At 44.8% G+C, this 19,348-nt stretch overlaps 1 protein-coding gene across 4 annotated transcripts in view; it reads right to left on the reverse strand.

Annotated features, from left to right (window-relative positions):
- Positions 1 to 19,348, reverse strand: part of LOC102938687 (zinc finger RNA-binding protein) — an 86,495-nt gene that overhangs the window by 2,566 nt on the left and 64,581 nt on the right. For 2 of the 4 annotated variants that reach the window (XM_037885455.2, XM_037885454.2), the window contains exons 11-18: positions 17,437 to 17,575; positions 9,027 to 9,214; positions 7,999 to 8,170; positions 5,920 to 6,061; positions 5,244 to 5,341; positions 3,875 to 3,970; positions 1,710 to 1,821; positions 926 to 1,023 (exon numbers count right to left, since the gene is read on the reverse strand). In XM_037885455.2, coding sequence (XP_037741383.1) covers positions 926 to 1,023; positions 1,710 to 1,821; positions 3,875 to 3,970; positions 5,244 to 5,341; positions 5,920 to 6,061; positions 7,999 to 8,170; positions 9,027 to 9,214; positions 17,437 to 17,575 — 1,045 coding nt within the window. Of the gene's footprint in view, positions 1 to 925; positions 1,024 to 1,709; positions 1,822 to 2,676; positions 2,699 to 3,823; positions 3,971 to 5,243; positions 5,342 to 5,919; positions 6,062 to 7,998; positions 8,171 to 9,026; positions 9,215 to 17,436; positions 17,576 to 19,348 lie in introns of those variants that run through there. The other 2 variants (XR_005223320.2, XM_037885456.2) reach the window with 2 other exon arrangements.

Raw genomic sequence — 19,348 nt, forward strand, 5'->3', positions numbered from 1 at the left:
CCATGTAGTGGCTGGCTTGCAAGATGATTTTTTTTATTTTAAAATTGCATTACATTGCCTGCCAACATCCTAAGAATTTTTGACTGATACTAATACCATTGCTGACGTGGCCAACAGGAGCAGATTTTAGATATTGAGAGCAGAAAATGCAGCCCACAGCTTGCCTCTTCACATAAAATCTGATTAAACTGGCAACTTTTGAGGCTGGTGGATGTAAAGAACTATCACCACACTGTTCATTAAGAAAATTAATAGTATTATAAAGAAATATGGTTGTGCACATTTTTTAAAGCATTAACTTAAGGAACACATGGACTTACATTTGATGTTTTTTTACTTCACCTGTTACCATTACACTAACCATAAAGATGGCTAACAAGATTAGAGAAAAATTGCAATTTTTTCATTACGTTTACTTTTTGACAATTCTGTATTTTCTAGTCCATTTCACTGGTTTTCCCTATAGTCAGTTTCCCCTTGTTTTTATGTATTTACCCCTTAATCCCTCCAAGCCACACAGGAGAGAAAACCGTTTTGAAAATAGGAAAATACAACTAAAAAATGGGTAGGGAGACTTGGAGGCAAATGCAATACCGAAACTGACTTAACTCTCTTTAAAGGCAAGTTTACTCTTCAATATGAAGTATTTTTCACATTGATGTATTTCTTTATTTTTAAAGAAGTGTGTAAATTAGGTGCAGCTTTCAGGGTCACAGAGTTATTAACATGGCTTTTGGGGTCACAAACACATAAAATTGCAAACCAGAGGTTGTCCCTTACCATGGGAGCTGTAGCTGTTTTCAAAACCTTAACTGGAAAGGATATAGTAACCTCAAATACCAATGTATACCAGATGCTTCACTTTACAGAATGCTTCTACTGAAGTTTCCTTCTCAGTGCTATTAGAAATAACTGTCTTATCTACCTGTGCACTGGCTGTAATATCCTCTCGTTCCTGACTGGTCATAGTCTCTAGAGCATCCATTTCATCTTTCTCACAGGGATCTTGTAGCCCAGGTCCATCTGAATGCAAGGGGAAGAAGGAACCACAACTCTAAAACTCACTATGATCAGGGTTTAAGAAAAAGACGTTTTTAAAAAAATCACATGTAAATAATTTCCAAACGTACAGTGTTAGCTACAAAAAGAAAAGGAGTTCTTGTGGTACCTTAGAGACTAACAAATTTATTTGAGCATAAGCTTTCATGAGCTACAGCATCACTTCATCATAGTTACAGTATCACTGACATTGCTTTTCACTAGTTATGATGATGGGTTACTTTTTTTGCACTTCACTCACCTTGAACAAGGAAACCTCACTAGTCAGTTTCATTTCTACATTCTCAGGGACTGGCACAGAATGCTAAAGTGCTTGGGGTTTATATTTTTTTAAAATCTTGCTTAAAAGTTTTAATGAGAGCAATATTATTAATGCACACACAAGTGTTCGGCCTAAACTATCCGAATCTCTTTAAGCACTTCAAAATAAAAAATAATCAACTCCTTCCCATCAATCAAAAAGGCACGTACAACTGAGTCCCAGAATCAGTGCTGTGGACAGTTTATTCCAACAGTCATACTTTATCATCTGTTCAGTGGGAAACGATCACAAAATGTAGCATGTACTGCGGGACGACAATACAGATGGCCCAATCCACTGTTTCAAAGATTTTGTGGAGTGACATTACAGATATAAGTTTAGAACTGACCCATCAAGAGTGTTCCCGTGGCTACACATTCAAGAACTCGGCGCATGGCATCTCCAGGACTTAGCGGACTTGTTGCACTACTTAAAGCCTTTTCTACAAGAAGTTCCATTGCCTGCAGGAAGGACAAAATCAGGGTTGACTTTTTAAATGAGGAAATGAAGCTACAATACAATTTCTTAAAAATATAAGCAATGGTGTGTCCTCCACAAAAGGCTGGCAGCTTCTGCGAAGGAAAGAATCCTTTCCTTAGGGCTGTGTCTTGCTTTTTAGTTCTTTGAAACGAGACTCAAGATACTGCTAAGGAAGCCTTGTAAAACCATCACAAACATCTAAGCTCCTGCAAAAAACCCTTCTTGTCTACTTGTGCTATGACAATAATAATGAAAACATTTTACTTGCTTGTCAACAAAAATTACTTGGGTGAGAGAATGGACAAATAGAACTTTGCAAGGCTGAGCTTAAGAGAATTCACAACTCAGTTCAGAGTTGGCTACTAACTTCTTTCTACAAAAACTCTCTTTAGCAAGTCACATGATAGAATTCTGCACCTACAGGACTTACGGAAGTCTGGTCACTTTCTTAGCAAAATTAGGACTGACCAAAGGATTTGGACCACTGTATGCTACATGGGACCATTTAGACCGGCTCCTCTATGGTTTCTTTGGGCATTTATTAGTTGATAACAGCCCTGTTATTTATTGGCTCTTTTCTAAAAATGTTCAAGTTTATCATCACTTGTTTATTAAATTATTTTGTAAACCTACAGGCATCTACCAGGGAAACCCTGGTGACCTTTTATCCAGCTTTCCTATGATGTTTATATGATTCTATTACTATTATATTAGAAAGTTTTGTCCAATCACCATCAGTGGCATTACAGTTGCACTAGAAGTTCCCAATCAAGATCCCATTGTACTAGACATTGTATACACACACAGTAAGACAGTTCTGGGCCCATGGTACTTACAGTCCTCCAGCCGCAGTAAGAGCTGGAAAAGAAGGGGTAGCAATGTGAAGAAAGCAAATGTGCTTCCCTCTCAAGAAGCCAATTCATCCCCCTACCACAGGTTAACAGAACATGTGCAGAAAGAGGAGGGGGTAGAAAGAGGGGACTATTGTACAAGTAAGTACCAGTGGGGTCTCTCTCCAAAGGTTAGGTTCATTTCTTCAGCCAAATATAATGAGAGCAAGTCCCTCAACTGCTCCTAAACCAGCAGCACAAAGGCAACAAAGACAGATGAACAAGACCAAAACCATAACTGACACCAGGGTTCAATTACACCGGAGGGATAAAATGTGTTCCTACATTATATTTTTAGTATTTATTGAGGCAATCCACAAGTTAGACTAATGCAGTAGCTAGTATGGCAGAAGGTTTCCTAAGTAGAACTGTATGGTTTACAATAAATAAAATCCAACTAGCTTCCCCAGTTGTTTAAGACTTTCTGAAATAGACATACTCTCTGCAGAGTCTTGATATGCGTAATATGAATAGGACTCCTGGAAGCCTTGTGAGAGAAGAGAGTTCCAGGTCTGCATGGAGCATGTAAACCCACGTAACAGCATAGTGGATTTAGAGCTCAGCTGTGTCAGGAGTTTGTATGTTATACACATATCTGACTCTGTATAGAGTGTCTAAATCATGCTGGTGTTGCTGTTCACATTCTGAGGAAAGGGACCTCTTCTCACAGAGCTCTAGCTAAATCATACTGCTTATGTGGCCTGCAGACATGGGCTGTGGCACCATACTTGTTATAGCCAAGTATGAAGTTGAAAATCTGAGATGACTGCAGATACGCACAAATTATTTTAAACTATCACAGTCTCCACCCCCGTAAGAGGATCTGGAATTGAATAACTACATAAATTTGCTTTGGTGAAGAGGCTATGGAGGATGGATTCCCTATTGCTGAGCAGCAGCAGTCTTGTTAGTCTATAGAAAAGGGAGGGTAAATGTAGACCATATTCTGAGACCTACTGAGGTCAGCAGGCTTTGCCACTGACGTCAACAGATTCAGCCCTATGTATCCACTGTACTTGTGTGCTTAGCTTATCTTTTACATCATTTCAATATCCCTGATAATCATCACTGTTGCTAAAAAGAAGCGTCTTACATGATAGCAATCAAAGGAAGGATGTCACAGAAAAGGCTTCGGTCTTCTTACCCAATCTGGAAGTGCCGCCCATGTTGGTACACGTTGGCAAAGATCTCGCAGAACCCTGATGATAATCACACATGACTGCAGACCGTTAGCTCTAGCCTTTATGGAAAGAAACAAGACTGCTAACAGAAAATACCTAAGACAATAAAAACCTAAGGTCATACAAGCAACAAAACAAAACTCATTAAAAGTATCTTAGAGTCTGAGGAAAATATTCTCCTTATCTGAATATTAAACCATTTGACTTCACATGGAGCAAAGTGTGCACTGTGTAATACTCCATGTAAAAATGCAATGGGGCACTGGCATCCAAAAAACAGGTGAGGTAGAACAAAACCAAAAGAGATAAAGAAACTAACCTATCTAGTTAAAAGAAGGGTACACCAATAGTGTTCAACATTTTGAGCACTCTCAGGGTAAGCAACATTATTTGTGGATTCAGGGCTAGCAAAAGACGTTAGATTGGCAGCTCTGAATACTCAAATCCTCTACTTATCCACAAAGCAGGTAAAGAATGATCAGGACAGGGCAGGTTTCACTTCTCCACTAGCCAATGGATCGCAAGTGTCCTGGAGAGATCAATGGGGATGTTATCTCTAAGGAGCTATTCAGCTCCTGATTTTCTGTTGGGGTTGCTGCACAGTGCTAATTATGGTGGTGGATTTTATAAGTATTTCTTAAACAACTAGAGAGACATGGTGGGGTAATATCTTTTATTGGACCAACTTCCACTGATGAAAGAGACAAGCTTGAAAGCTGACACACAGCTCTTCTTCAGATCTGGGAAAGGTAGACAAGAGTGTCACAGCTAAAAACAAGGTTTGTTTAGCATAAGGAATTAATATGTTGTAAGAAACCACTCAAGATGGATTGGAAAGTTAACACCTCTGCAGTCAAAGGACAAAGGGAGGTCAGTGGCTCTTATACAATCGTCAGTTGTACTTGAAAGTTTAGGCTCTAAAAGGGCATTTCTAAGCTAGGTGGTGAAGGTGACATATAAAAGGATCCTCTCAGATCCATTTACTGACAGGAGCTGACATACGCAGACTTCTTTAGCCTGCCAGAATAAAGATAAAATATTTTGCTTCAGCAGGATTTATTTTCACTAAAACCCTACGAAAAACATAACGCGCTCATTTATATTCTAGAAATATTCCTATTTTAAGTTACTGTGCTGTGGAGAGGATGAGTTGGAATGCGTACACGAGAATGTTGGGGTCACTATACAGAAGATGCCCCCAATAGCATCAGTTACACTTTGAATAAACATGGTCAGCTCTGCAGCACAAAACTGCGCCTCCTTCCTTGTACCAGGTTAGCAAATCAATGGGAAATGGCACAACACATCTCAGTGCTTGGAAAAGCTCTTTACCTGGAACCATTTAGCATGACGAAGGGCAGCCAATGACTCTAGGCATTTCTGTTGACTCAAAATATCACAGGGGTCAGGCTGAGATTCTGCTGCTGCTTCTAAGAGGAAAGAAATATATGAATTTCTCTTTGCACCACTTAGTTACAAAGCTTTCGCGACCAAGAGTTGCTGTGAAAGACCACAACAGAAGCATAACTTTTTGTTACTAATAGCTATCAAACTATAATACTGTAGTTTCTAAATCATATCCACAGATGGAAGCCTGACTGCACTGCAATTAGAGATCGTCTCCTCCATGAAAAGCAAGCAGGCTTTTTCAAATGAGAATGTGTTTCTGAAAGCATTGAGAGCAGCACAAAAATCTCCATTAGCAGATTACAACAATTAAGTCTGCAGATTTATAAAAGTTAAGTCTCAAACACAGCTACCTCCATCCATCTTCTGTTCCCGCCCATTCCGGAGGGTGAAGGGAAAAAGCAGCACAGGAGTTTGAGGAGGATTTCAGCCTCCTGATTTTTTCACTTTGGAAGTATTCCGACAGTAGTAACCAAATCAACAAGAGGTATCAACATGTCTGCTCAGTCACCATGGTTATTTCATTTGGAAATTATTACGTATTTAGTACATCAAACCTTTCACACACGAAGTAATTTTAAACCATCAATGATTTACTCACCTTCGTCAGTGGAACCATCCTCTCTCATGAGAGGAGATGTGACTGAAATCGTGACCTGCATTTTTGGTTCCTTGCATGAACAGATGAGTATATTTGCTTCCTCAGCATCGGATGAAACTTCATACTCATCTTCAGTTAACGTCTAGAAAGTTAAAAGAACAAAAACTCCACTTGTTTCACCTTCAAGTTCATGTGCCAGCATTACCTCTACACCCCACTATAAAAAAAAAAACTTATTTGGTGAATTTTTTGTTCAAGAAAGAAATTGACTAATATAGTTTAAAAGCTAGGAATGATGTAGCATCAGTTTCAAGTACATTAGTAGAAAAAATGGGTGAATTAACATCTTTTATTGGACCAACTCCTGGTGAAGAAAGGGACAAGCTTTTGAGCTATACAGAGCTCTTCCTCCGGTCTGGAGAAGGTAGACAGAGTGTCTGAGCTAAATACAAGGTGGGACAGGTTGTTAAGCATAAGAAGTTCACACATGCAGTATAAGACCACTTTAAATGAAGTGGGCAATTCAAGGTTAGGAGGCAGTAGGGTGTGCTACAAATTGTTGTAATACACCATAAAACCAGTGTGTGTGTTAAGTCTATAATTTTTTGTGTCCAGTAGAGTTATGAATTTAAGTTCCCAGGCTTGTCTTTTGAAGGTATTATGCAGGTTTCCTTTGAGGATGAGGACTGAGAGGTCAGACATGGAGACATCTGTATCCTGAAAGAAATCTTTCCCAAACTCTCTCTTCTGGCTTTCAAACAACACCCCAACCTCACCACGTGTGTCTTCAGAAGCAAGCTCCAACCAGACCAGGACACACCAACTCAAGCCAGAACAGGTGCAAAACATGCAGATCTATCTCCACTAATTTAATGATCAGTACCTCCCACATACAACTTTCAAGATCTATGGATCCTACACATGCCTATCACAACATGTGGTGTACCTCATCCAGTGCATCAAATGCTCCAACAACAACTATGTGGGTGAAACCAATCACTACGCTCTTAAATGAAACCATGCAGAAAAATGATAGCGACAGAACACCACATCATCCATTGGCGAGCACTTTTCACAAAGTGATCATTCCATGTCTGACCTCTCAGTCCTTGTCCTCAAAGGAATCCCACATAACGCCTTCAAGCGACAAGCCCGGGAGCTTAAATTCATAACTCTGCTGGACACTAAAAACCATGATATTAACAAAGACACTGGTTTTATGGTTTATTATAGTAATTTGTAATACACTCTGCTGCCTGCTAACCTTTAATTGCCCAATTCCTTAAATTGCTGTCTCCTACAGCATATGTGAACCTCTTACACTTAATAATCTCTCTCACCTTGTATTTAGTTCAGACACACTGTCCACCTTCTCCAGACCTGAGGAAGAGCTGTGTGTAGCTTGAAATCTAGCCCCTTCCACCAACAGAAGTCAGTCCAATAAAAAAAAAAAATCACCTACCTTGTCTCTCTCATATCCTGGGACCAGCACCCCAGCTACAACACCACTACAAACATATAGAATAAGCAGCACACTGGATTTTTGTGCAGTAGGCCCGTACTGGCCATGCTTTCTCACAGCCCTACCAGTGTAACTCAAGCTTGACATGCAACTCTGTCATTCTAGTCTTGAGACTTTCCTGAGCAGACTGTCCCATCATGCAAATTATGCCAAACTGTATTAGCTTTGTGATATAAGAGCCTAAAAGGACTGAACTAAGACACCCAACAATCATTTCTTGTGTGCAAAGGGGGGGTGGGGGGGAGAGAAGAAAAAAAACAAAAAAAAAACCAAACAAACAAGTGCAGCAAGCCACTAAGCTACCTACTACTATAATGGAAATTAACATTTTGAGATGGAATGCAGAAAAAACCCAGCACATGTTCCCTTTTACAATGCCTATTTCTAAGGGCAGGAACGGTATTTTCCATTTTGTTTTGTACATAGCCTAGGATATTGTTAATCTTCAATAAGCAGTACTGGATTATTCTATGCTCTAGGTATCCTTTTTCCTGAAAACAAGCAAAGGAGAAACAGTCATTAGAAATCAGAAACAAAGAAGGAGGATCCACTCTTACTGAAAGCTGCTTGGGCAGCTGCTCTATGATATTCTTTAAGAGGGTGTGTGTAGGTTTCTGGGCAGAGAGTAGGATAAGACGAACATTCCTGTCTCCTTGGAGCAGAAGCCCTTTTGCCAGAATGCCAACTCGCATTACACCTTTCAGAATTCGGGGTGCAGTTTCTGCTTTCCTGTTGAGGAGAGAAGTCATGGGAAAACATCAAACAGAGCTATCTACACTGAATCTGAGCCTTAAAAATCTATCACAGGAAGCCCCAAAATATCTAAAAAGCAGAACTAAAAGGCAATTAACAATATCATTAAGGCTACTGAAGTAAATTGCTGCACTGTATTTGTTAAAACAGAAAGACACTGAAATCTTCATGAAATTCTTTGGTTCTGCTGCAGCGCAAATTCATTGAAGCAACTTTAGTGGTAGGTCCACTATAAGTTACTTCGCAACACATTTGCCTTTTGATTGTAATTTTGAAACCTTTAATGTAAACCTAAATACAAGAACTCTCCAGAACTCTTATTTAAAATATTACATTGAAATAGCATAAAGATTTAACTACCACCCCATGTATAACTGTTCAGAGGGGAGACTATTTTTGTTTTACTACTTTTGAAGTGACTATTAATTGCCAAGTGGTGCGTCAGCTATGGACAGCTGGAACATTTTCTGCAGGAATGGGACATTACTGTAACCCTTTTTAATCTAGCTTCAACCAGTGCTATGGGACAGAAAACCCAAATTAAAGCCACTAAATAAGGAAGCCAATTCTGTATGTATCGCAAGCTCTGATCTCTACCCTAACTAATGTTTAGGCAAACAAAATACAGATGCACAAATGAGAGCGAGGAGAAGATTCCTTTTTGCCATTTTTAAACTCTCATTTTGCTGATGTGGTCTCTTTACCCATCCCCTTCAAAGGCTCTACAGCTATTCTGGGATGATGGCTTTCCCAGCACACCAAAAGTGTCAACCTCATCTTGCCACAATACTGCAGTAACTACTTATGGAAAGAGTTTATAAAAGTTTGTTACCCCCTCTCTTCATCATCTTCTCCTCTTTCAGATTCTTGCTCTGTCAATGAATCAGAGACGAGCTTAAGAGCACGTTCAGAATGGGAGACGACCTTCTGGATGGCCTGCAGCTCCTCCTCTGTTGGGTAGATGCTGGAGTGCTTTGTCATGATGTGACGGTCATCAGAAGAGTCTGGACGTCTAGTAGGCTGAGAGACAGAAAAGAACAAACTTTACTACAATCTGGGAGCTGAGAAGAAGAAAAAACGGTTACCTACCTTTCATAACTGTTGTTCTTCGAGATGTGTTGCTCATGTCCATTCCATTCTAGGTGTGCATGCCCCTACGTGCGCAGCTGTCAGACTTTTGGCCTTTAAGTACGCATCCTTTAAGTCAAGTGTGCGTATCAGTCCCTTGGATGCAGGGAAGGAATGATGGAGGCCAGGAAGACCATGCGGAACTTCTTGAGAGACTTGTTGAGACCATGCAGGTCCAGGATAGGTCTGAAGCCCACTCTGGCCTTTGGGATTAGGAAGTAGCGGGAACAGAATCCTCTTCCTTCCATGTCCTGAGGAACCTCCTTCACAGCCCCCAAACCCAGGAGCTTCTCGACCTCCTGAACAAGGAGATGCTCGTGAGAAGGGTCCCTGAAGAGGGATGGGGAAGAGGGGGGATGGGGGGGGAGGGCGAGAAGTGGGATACCGGGAGGAAGCACGAGCAGGAGCGCGCGAGAAGGCAGGGCTCCTGCCTCATACTGAGAAAGAGGGACCATCAGCAAGTGATCTCAAGTGCCTACACACAAATGCAAGAAGCCTGGGAAACAAGCAGGGAGAACTGGAAGTCCTGGCACGGTCAAGGAATTATGATGTGATTGGAATAACAGAGACTTGGTGGGATAACTCACATGACTGGAGTACTGTCATGGATGGATATAAACTGTTCAGGAAGGACAGGCACAGCAGAAAAGATGGGGGAGTTGCATTGTATGTAAGGGAGCAGTATGACTGCTCAGAGCTCCAGTATGAAACTGTAGAAAAACCTGAGTGTCTCTGGATTAAGTTTAGAAGCGTGAGCAACAAGGGTGATGTTGTGGTGGGAGTCTGCTATAGACCACCGGACCAGGGGGATGAGGTGAACGAGGCTTTCTTCCGGCAACTCACGGAAGTTACTAGATCGCAGACCCTGGTTCTCATGGGAGACTTCAATCATCCTGATATCTGCTGGGAGAGCAATACAGCGGTGCACAGACAATCCAGGAAGTTTTTGGAAAGTGTAGGGGACAATTTCCTGGTGCAAGTGCTGGAGGAACCAACTAGGGGCAGAGCTCTTCTTGACCTGCTACTCACAAACCGGGAAGAATTAGTAGGGGAAGCTAAAGTGGATGGGAACCTGGGAGGCAGTGACCATGAGATGGTCAAGTTCAGGATCCTGACACAGGGAAGAAAGGAGACCAGCAGAATACGGACCCTGGACTTCAGAAAAGCAGACTTTGACTCCCTCAGGGAGCTGATGGGCAGGATCCCCTGGGAGAATAACATGAGGGGGAAAGGAGTCCAGGAGAGCTGGCTGTATTTTAAAGAATCCTTATTGAGGTTACAGGGACAAACCATCCCGATGTGTAGAAAGAATAGTAAATATGGCAGGCGACCAGCTTGGCTTAACAGTGAAATCCTTGCTGATCTTAAACACAAAAAAGAAGCTTACAAGAAGTGGAAGATTGGACAAATGACAAGGGAAGAGTATAAAAATATTGCTTGGGCATGCAGGAGTGAAATCAGGAAGGCCAAATCACACCTGGAGGTGCAGCTAGCAAGAGATGTTAAGAGTAATAAGAAGGGTTTCTTCAGGTATGCTAGCAACAAGAAGAAAGCCAAGGAAAGTGTGGGCCCCTTACTGAATGAGGGAGGCAACCTAGTGACAGAGGATGTGGAAAAAGCTAATGTACTCAATGCTTTTTTTGCCTCTGTCTTCACGAACAAGGTCAGCTCCCAGACTGCTGCACTGGGCAGCACAGCATGGGGAGGAGGTGACCAGCCCTCTGTGGAGAAAGAAGTGGTTCGGGACTATTTAGAAAAGCTGGACGAGCACAAGTCCATGGTGCCGGATGTGTTGCATCCGAGAGTGCTAAAGGAGTTGGCAGATGTGATTGCAGAGCCATTGGCCATTATCTTTGAAAACTCATGGCGATAGGGGGAAGTCCCGGACGACTGGAAAAAGGCTAATGTAGTGCCCATCTTTAAAAAAGGGAAGGAGGAGGATCCTGGGAACTACAGACCAGTCAGCCTCACCTCAGTCCCTGGAAAAATCATGGAGCAGGTCCTCAAGGAATCAATTCTGAAGCACTTAGAGGAGAGGAAAGTGATCAGGAACAGTCAGCATGGATTCACCAAGGGCAAGTCATGCCTGACTAATCTAATTGCCTTCTATGATGAGATAACTGGCTCTGTGGATGAGGGGAAAGCGGTGGACATGTTGTTCCTTGACTTTAGCAAAGCCTTTGACACGGTCTCACACAGTATTCTTGCCAGCAAGTTAAAGAAGTATGGGCTGGATGAATGGACTATAAGGTGGACAGAAAGTTGGCTAGACTGTCGAGCTCAATGGGTAGTGATCAATGGCTCCATGTCTAGTTGGCAGCCGGTATCAAGTGGACTGCCCCAAGGGTCGGTCCTGGGGCTGGTTTTGTTCAATATCTTCATAAATGATCTGGAGGATGGTGTGGATGCACCCTCAGCAAGTTTGCAGACGACACTAAACTAGGAGGAGAGGTAGATACGCTGAAGGGCAGGGATAGGATACAGAGGGCCCTAGACAACTAAGAGGATTGGGCCAAAAGAAATCTGATGAGGTTCAACAAGGACAAGTGCAGAGTCCTGCACTTAGGACGGAAGAATCCCATGCACCGCTACAGACTAGAGACAGAATGGCTCAACAGGAGTTCTGCACAAAAGGACCTAGGGGTGACAGTGGACGAGAAGCTGGATATGAGTCAACAGTGTGCCCTTGTTGCCAAGAAGGCCAATGGCATTTTGGGATGTATACGTAGGGGCATTGCCAGCAGATCGAGGGACGTGATCGTTCCCCTCTATTCGACATTGGTGAGGCCTCATCTGGAGTACTGTGTCCAGTTTTGGGCCCCACACTACAAGAAGGATGTGGAAAAATTGGAAAATGTCCAGCGGAGGGCAACAAAAATGATTAGGGGACTGGAACACATGACTTATGAGGAGAGGCTGAGGGAACTGGGATTGTTTAGTCTGCGGAAGAGAAGAATGAGGGGGGATTTGATAGCTGCTTTCAACTACCTGAAAGGGGGTTCCAAAGAGGATGAATCTAGACTGTTCTCAGTGGGAGCTGATGACAGAACAAGGAGTAATGGTCTCAAGTTGCAGTGGGGGAGGTTTAGGTTGGATATTAGGAAAAACTTTTTCACTAGGAGGGTGGTGAAACGCTGGAATGCGTTACCTAGGGAGGTGGTGGAATCTCCTTCTTTAGATATTTTTAAGGTCAGGCTTGACAAAGCCCTGGCTGGGATGATTTAGTTGGGGACTGGTCCCGCTTTGAGCAGGGGGTTGGACTATATGACCTCCTGAGGTCCCTTCCAACCCTGATATTCTATGATTCTATGACCAAGAATTGCAGAGTATAGCCCCAAGCAATTACGTCCAGGACCCAGCGGTCCAATGTAACCCTGGACCATGCGAAACAATAAGGGGAGAGGCAGTCAAGAAAAGGGTGGGAAGGATCTGGACAGATGGCTGGTGCATTGCTCTCTGGCGCACCCTCAAAATGACCGCTTCTGGCCCCCTTGGTGCTTCGCTGGGCCAGGCTGCACAGGGGAGTGGGATGACAAGCAGCGGCAGCGGCTAAACCCGGTGTCCCGCTTCCTTGTAGGCCCATGACAAGGCTGCCACTGTTGTGGACGTGGTGGAGGTCGGAACAGTTGTCTTAACACCTGAGGAGTATGCATCCCCAGGGAGTGGAGAGTCACCCGCGTGTCCTTAAGGCCATACAGCTGTGCCTACGCCTGGTCAGAGAACAGGCCGACACCATCAAATGGGAGGTCCTGAAAAGAGGCCTGCATTTCCTGGGACTGGCCCACAGTGTGGAGCCAGGAACTGTGCCTCATAACCACCGCTGAGGTGACAATCCAGGCAGCCGAATCGGCCACATTCCAGGTCATTTGGAGGGAGCAAGGAGCTGCGTTGTGCCTTTCTCCACCAGAGCTGCAAACTCCTGGGTCACATCCTGGGGCATGGAGTCTTTGAACTTGAGGTGGGATTCCCATAAGTTAAAATTGTAACAGCCGGGCCTGGTGGTCCACCACCCGAAACCGGAGGCTGGCCATAGAATAAATCTTGTGACCAAACAAGTCCAACCTTTTAGCGTCTTTATTTTTAGGGGCGGAACTGGTGGGGTCCTGCTTATCTTTCTAGTTGGCCGCTGACATGACCAACGATTCTGGTGGCAGGTGGTTGTATAAGTACTCAAACCCTTTCGCAGGGATGAAGTACTTCTTCTCCACTCTTTTAGACGTGGGGCGGAAGAGAGGACGAGGTTTGCCAGATGGACTTGGCAATGTCCAGGAGCCCCTCATGTACCTGGAGTGTGACCCGGGCTGGGGTGGCTGCCGAGAGCACATTGAACAATGTGTTCGTCTGCTCCTCCATCTCCTCTGCCTTGAGGCCCAAGTTCAAAGCCACCTTACGGAGCTGCGCCTGATGCTCCTTAAAATCGCCTGGTGGGCTAGCTCTGGAGGGCCCACCACCGCTTCACCCGGGGAGGAAGATGATGATGGGACCACCAGGGGAGGCCCGCCGGCATCTTCCCCCAAAGGGGAGTGTGGCCTTGGGGTGGGCACCAGCTCCACATCCATGGCAGTCACTGGAGCATCCTGCACCGAACCCGGTGCTGACAGTGCCACGGGTGCCAACTTCAGCCTGTCCAACATGGCAACTGAGGGTTGGCGAGAGTGGGGCAATGGCATAATGGGAACCCGCAGGCATTCCAATAATGCCACTGGCCTTGCTGCCAGGCCGGCCCTGATGCCATAGACACACCCCCTGGAGCCCCTTCCCGTTGTTGCCTGGGTGAGGGGCTGAAATGTGCCTCTGATCCGGAGAAGTTGTCGCCCTCTGGTGACCAGGGCGGGGCCATCGAGGCCCGGGTCCGGCGGCTACTGACGACTGGTGCCAGGAGTAGGGAGAGTGGCCTCGTGTCGGGGAGTGGCGTTGAGGTCTCAGCGTCAGCGACCAACGACGTGATGCGGACCGGTACCAGGGAGATTGTCTATGCCTGGGAGAGCTCCAGTGCGAAGATGGGGACCGGGTACATGGTACCGATGCCTGGTAATGATGGGCCAGAGACCTGGGCTGCAGAGACCAAGAGTGTGGCAACTTAGGGCTCTGCCTTGGCTCTGGAGACCAGTGGCACTCACTCGACTTGTGCGAGGCCTTACCGGCAGGCTTGCCGTTCCAGGGAGCCTTAGCCAGTTCCATCACTGAACATGGTGCCAGCTGTGGTGGGAGCTCTCTTGTCTCTGCAGGCGCCAAGAGCTGAGCGGGCGTCGACTGCACCATCAGCGTGGACCCTATACTCCTCCCCAGAGTCGGGTCTTTTTGAAGAGAGGAACTCCCTAAGGTGGAGCCCTTGTGCAGGTCCAGAGTGGGCATAAGGCCCGAACAGAGTCCTGTGCCCAGCGCGCTTTTATCAGGCTTGCCTGTTGCTGGGAGGAGTCCAGTGCTGGAGGTGTGTTACACATCGAGGCCAAAGTGCTGGTGCCATTTTGGGCCGAGCTGGCTCCGAAACTGGGTGCAGGGCTGCCTGCATCAGGAAGGCCCTGAGACATATGTTGTGTTCCCTCTGTGTCCGAGGACAAAAGTTCTTGCAGATGTGACAATGCTCCTTCACATGGGACTCCCCGAGGCACTGTAGACAACTACTGTGAGGGTCACTAACAGGCATAGGCCTGTTACACATGGAGCAGGGCTTAAAACCCGGAGAACGGGGCATGCCCTGCCCGGGGGCAGGGTCCCCGATGGGACCCACATTAACTGAACACTTAGCTACTTAACTACTAACTAAGAAACAATAGAACTATTTACAACAAGGCTAAAACAGGAAAGGAACTGCTGGCCACTTGCAAAGCAAGGGACAGAGGCACTCTGACTGACCACCATGGGCAGTACGAAAGAACTGGGAGGGCGGAGGGCCAGCGACACCTGATATACCTTGGCATGAGCGCAGCACTCCAGGGGGCGCCACAGCCGACCCTATGGCTACTGCTAAGGCAAAAATCTCCAATGGCTGCGCACGTGGACATGCCCACACCTAGAATGGAATCCACATGAGCAAGCACTCGAAGAAGAATGAAAAAAATGCTTAGTGATGCCATCACTAGTAGACATCGTATACACATTCATAACTACATGAACAGATGCAGAAGACTATGTGAAAACAATTAAAGCAAAGAAATTCCAGCAAGCAACTGGAATTTTGTCAAGTCTCAAAGGGTCAGGCTAGAAAAGCAGTAGGGAAAAACTTCGCTGCTGCAGAAAGTGAGGCTCAGTAGGAGGTGTTCTTCCCTCTGAATTAGCACTGCACTAATGCTCTGTCACAGCATTAGGGGGCGCTGGATTCCAGGAGGTGAAGTTTTGTAAATCAGATTTTAAAACCTAATGTCCTGACCACATGTAATGAATCCACAGCAGCATTTGTGCCCTGTGGCCAGATAAAATTCCAATTTAGGTAGTTACATTCTCCCTCCCTCAATTTCCTCTGTAATTTCAACAGGATAAGATATTTTTCACTTCCTATACTGAAGTGTTGTGCAGTGTTATTACGCACTAAACAGTTGTCATGTTCCAACCTAGAGGATGGAATGCTGCGCAAGATAATTAATATGAGTGCTACGTCAGTGAATTTGTAAAAGTAGGGTATTTGAGGATTCACTGGAATGAAAGGTTCGATGTAGCTGCAGGATGATTAGTATATGGCACAGTAGCAGGACCAAGACATTAGTAGAGGGAGCTTCAAATTTATACTAACAAGTGATTTTCCAAGTTCTTCAGCTGCAGCGGTTAACGAGCAATCTCATGAGTTTTCCTAGCCAGCTCTCTCAAGTCATGGTGTATTCACATTGACTATAAAGACCTCCTAATCCCAGCAGTGATCACAGAACTAATCACTAATCAGATCCCCACATGTGGCCTCTTTTTTTAAAAATGTATCAGGTGGCTTGGCACAGAGTGACACCATACCTCATACCTAGAGGTTTGGCCCAGTCAGTATAGACAGATTAGTCTAAGGAGATTCAGTGAGAGCTGTAAATAAGCCTCCCAGTTTCCAGTGATTAAGATAAATAAGGTTCCATGAGAGGTGCACTAATATAGACGCAGCCTTAAAAAGTGAAGGAATAGTATGGTTAAATGGAAGTGGTCACTGAGGGCAGGAAAAAGAGCATCTATTGTGGTGAAAGGCAAGTCTAGAGCTATATGCTTATGATTACAACAAAAACCCCATTTACTAAAGCCTGCCTCAGAGAATCAAACAAAAAGGAATCTGACCTCCAGGTCAGACTGCCTGAAAAACGCTTGTTAAATGGTTTGAAAAGGACTGGGAAAGTATAATAAGAAAATGCAGCTCACTGTGCAGGGGTTTTGTATGTGACAACCATCACTTTAGTAACCTGCACATAAATGGAACATGTTTAAATGTACAGATTACATTACAAAGTATTTAGCAAAGCTAGCTAGTAATTTTTCCAATTTAAAAAGTGAATTTTCATGAGTACATATTTTATCTCCTACTACTGTAATGCACCACCCACTCAAGTGCAGGTATGGCACGGCCATATGGAATCCTTGCAGCAGATCTCAAGTAGGTGTGTGCGCATGCACGTGCAATCATGTGGTGATCTCTTGCCCCAATGTAAAAGGAGGTTTTTAAAAGAAAGGGTGAGTGTCTGGGTGCAGGGCACAAAGGAGTGGAGGGGAAGATATGCAGAATATAGGTGTGATAAAAATTGAAGAGGCTTATGAGTTTAGGCATAGGGGATTAAGAGGACATAGACAACTGTTTTCAAGTGGCATTTTGTTGCTGAACATAAGGACAGGGAAGGCAAATTGTACCCTTTAAGTTGCACAGTATAAACAACAAATTAGTGATCTGAAGTTTATATGTTTACCCTGCCAAGCAGTCCAACATTTCAAACATGCATTTGTCGAAAATGCTGCAACCAACTAAAAGAGTTAATCTGCGTCCATTACCAATTCCAAATTCTGGTGATGGGTTTTTAGGAGACACAAAAAATTAATCCTGCAATATTCAAAGAATACACAAGGGAACACACATTCTAGCCTTGAAACACAGTTTAAAGATGCCAGAATTCTTCACATTTCTCCTTCCAGGAATTGAATCTAGGGTTACCCACCAAGAGAGGAGGAACTGGCATGCCAGGTCTGCCCATAAGTGGGGGTGGATGCCAGTCTGCGGCCATCCGCCGCCGCTGCTCTTCCCAGTATAACTGCTCTTCCTCTACCCGCCGCCAGTACAGTTCCTCTTCATAGCGCCTGAATGGAAAGAGATTAAAAAAAAAAAAAAGTGGTACAGTTACATCAAGCAAAGATGAACTGCATTAAAGTACTTCTGGGCTCAATACAGTCACTGTCCTCTGACCATCTGATCAGGAAAAGCCTATGATGCTGTATTTAAGTTAACAAATAACTAATAATGATTATTTGTAATCAGGTTAGCAAGAGTGCATCAGGAGAATATGAAGAAAATTAACACATTGGATTGAACTGTGTAAGCAGCCAGAATCAGAATCGGAGATTGCTGATCTTCTCATTTCCTGCCCTAGCTCTGCTGTGTATTGTTTAAACAGCTGCTGTATTTCACACCAGAGATGACTGCATATCAGTGAGTTAAATGAATTATTAACAGGTCAAGATTCTGCAAAGAATGGATGATAGAGAAAAGCTTAAGGAGCCTTTTCTACCCATTCCCCGCAAAATGCATTACACAGGAACTAATATCTAGTGGCACCCTCCAGCTGGGAGTGGCACTGTCAGTGCCATATGCCTACTATCTGCCAATACTTAATGGGGCCTGGGTACGGTGGGGAGAAAAAGATGGCACGGAGCACTATACAGCATGTACTCTGAGGCATTACAAAAGCTATCCGTCGTCTCACTCCACTTGGTGCTCTACTGCAGGGGTTCTCAAACTGTGGGCCACAGCCCAAAGGTGGTCTGCCCTCGGCGGAGTTGGGGGCCACCCAGCCAGCAGCTGCCATTTTCCAGCTGCCGTGGTCAAGAGGTAAGGACTGGAGCAGACCTAGTATGCAAGGACATGGAAGGGAGCTTAGGGCAACGGGGGCGGGGGCAGAGAAGGAGAGAGAAACAGTGGGGGTAACGGGGGGGAAGCCCAGGGAGGCAGCGGAGGCCAAAGGTGCCAAAATACAAGTTCGCCCAGGGCACCATTTTCCCTAAGGCCAGCCCTGGGTGCCTGTGAGGCATGCTAGGTTGCTGGGTGGATGACTGGGGAAGGACTGCCAGCTGACGAGCTCAAGGCACTCAGCGGGCTGCTGAGGTGGAGGGAGTCGGGGAGAGCTGGCTGTGGCACTGCCTGGCCCCTCCACCCTCTTGCTGGCCCTGGTCCCTGCTGAGGTGAGGGGGCCACGCACGCCTCACAGGACCCCTCTCTCCCTGACAGACGCATGTTAATAGCGGGCTGTAGTGCCTATTGCAGCTGCACAGGTGGGCCTCAGGGAAAAAAGTTTGGGAACCCCTGCTCTAGAGAAGTGAGGGCAAAATACGAGCCACAGTCTAATTCATTCAACTTACATTGCTTTCACACTTTACTGCAAAAACAGGCCTACAAATGCTGTTCAGTTACAGCAAGGATAAAGTACCAGCCAGCGAGAACAAGACAACACATCTGCTTTCACTTTCCCTATGTAGAGGCAATGGTCTTGGATGATACAGCTCTAAAGCATCTTTAGACTCCTGTCAGGTCATAAGCTTTTCTATTATGGCAGGGCTTTTCAACCTTTTACTTCCTACAACTCCATAAACAATTTGACTACTTTGCCTATCTCCCATCCATTAAGGCTTTCACAACCAGTTTTCCTCAAATATGCCCCGAATCCTTTGCATCAGTTCTTTTGTCACTACAGAAGTCAAGACATGGGTTTTTCTGGCATCTCAAGAAGAAAATGTGCAAGAAGCTTAACAAGAAAGCATTTGCACAGACAGGGAAGAAGAACAGATCTGTGACCACCTTCAAGAGCCTGACCCACAGATTGAGAGCCCTTGCACTAGCAAAACTCAATGGACGGTGTG

Source organism: Chelonia mydas, chromosome 25 (assembly GCF_015237465.2).
Source record: "Chelonia mydas isolate rCheMyd1 chromosome 25, rCheMyd1.pri.v2, whole genome shotgun sequence".
NCBI classification, from domain to species: Eukaryota; Metazoa; Chordata; order Testudines; family Cheloniidae; genus Chelonia; species Chelonia mydas.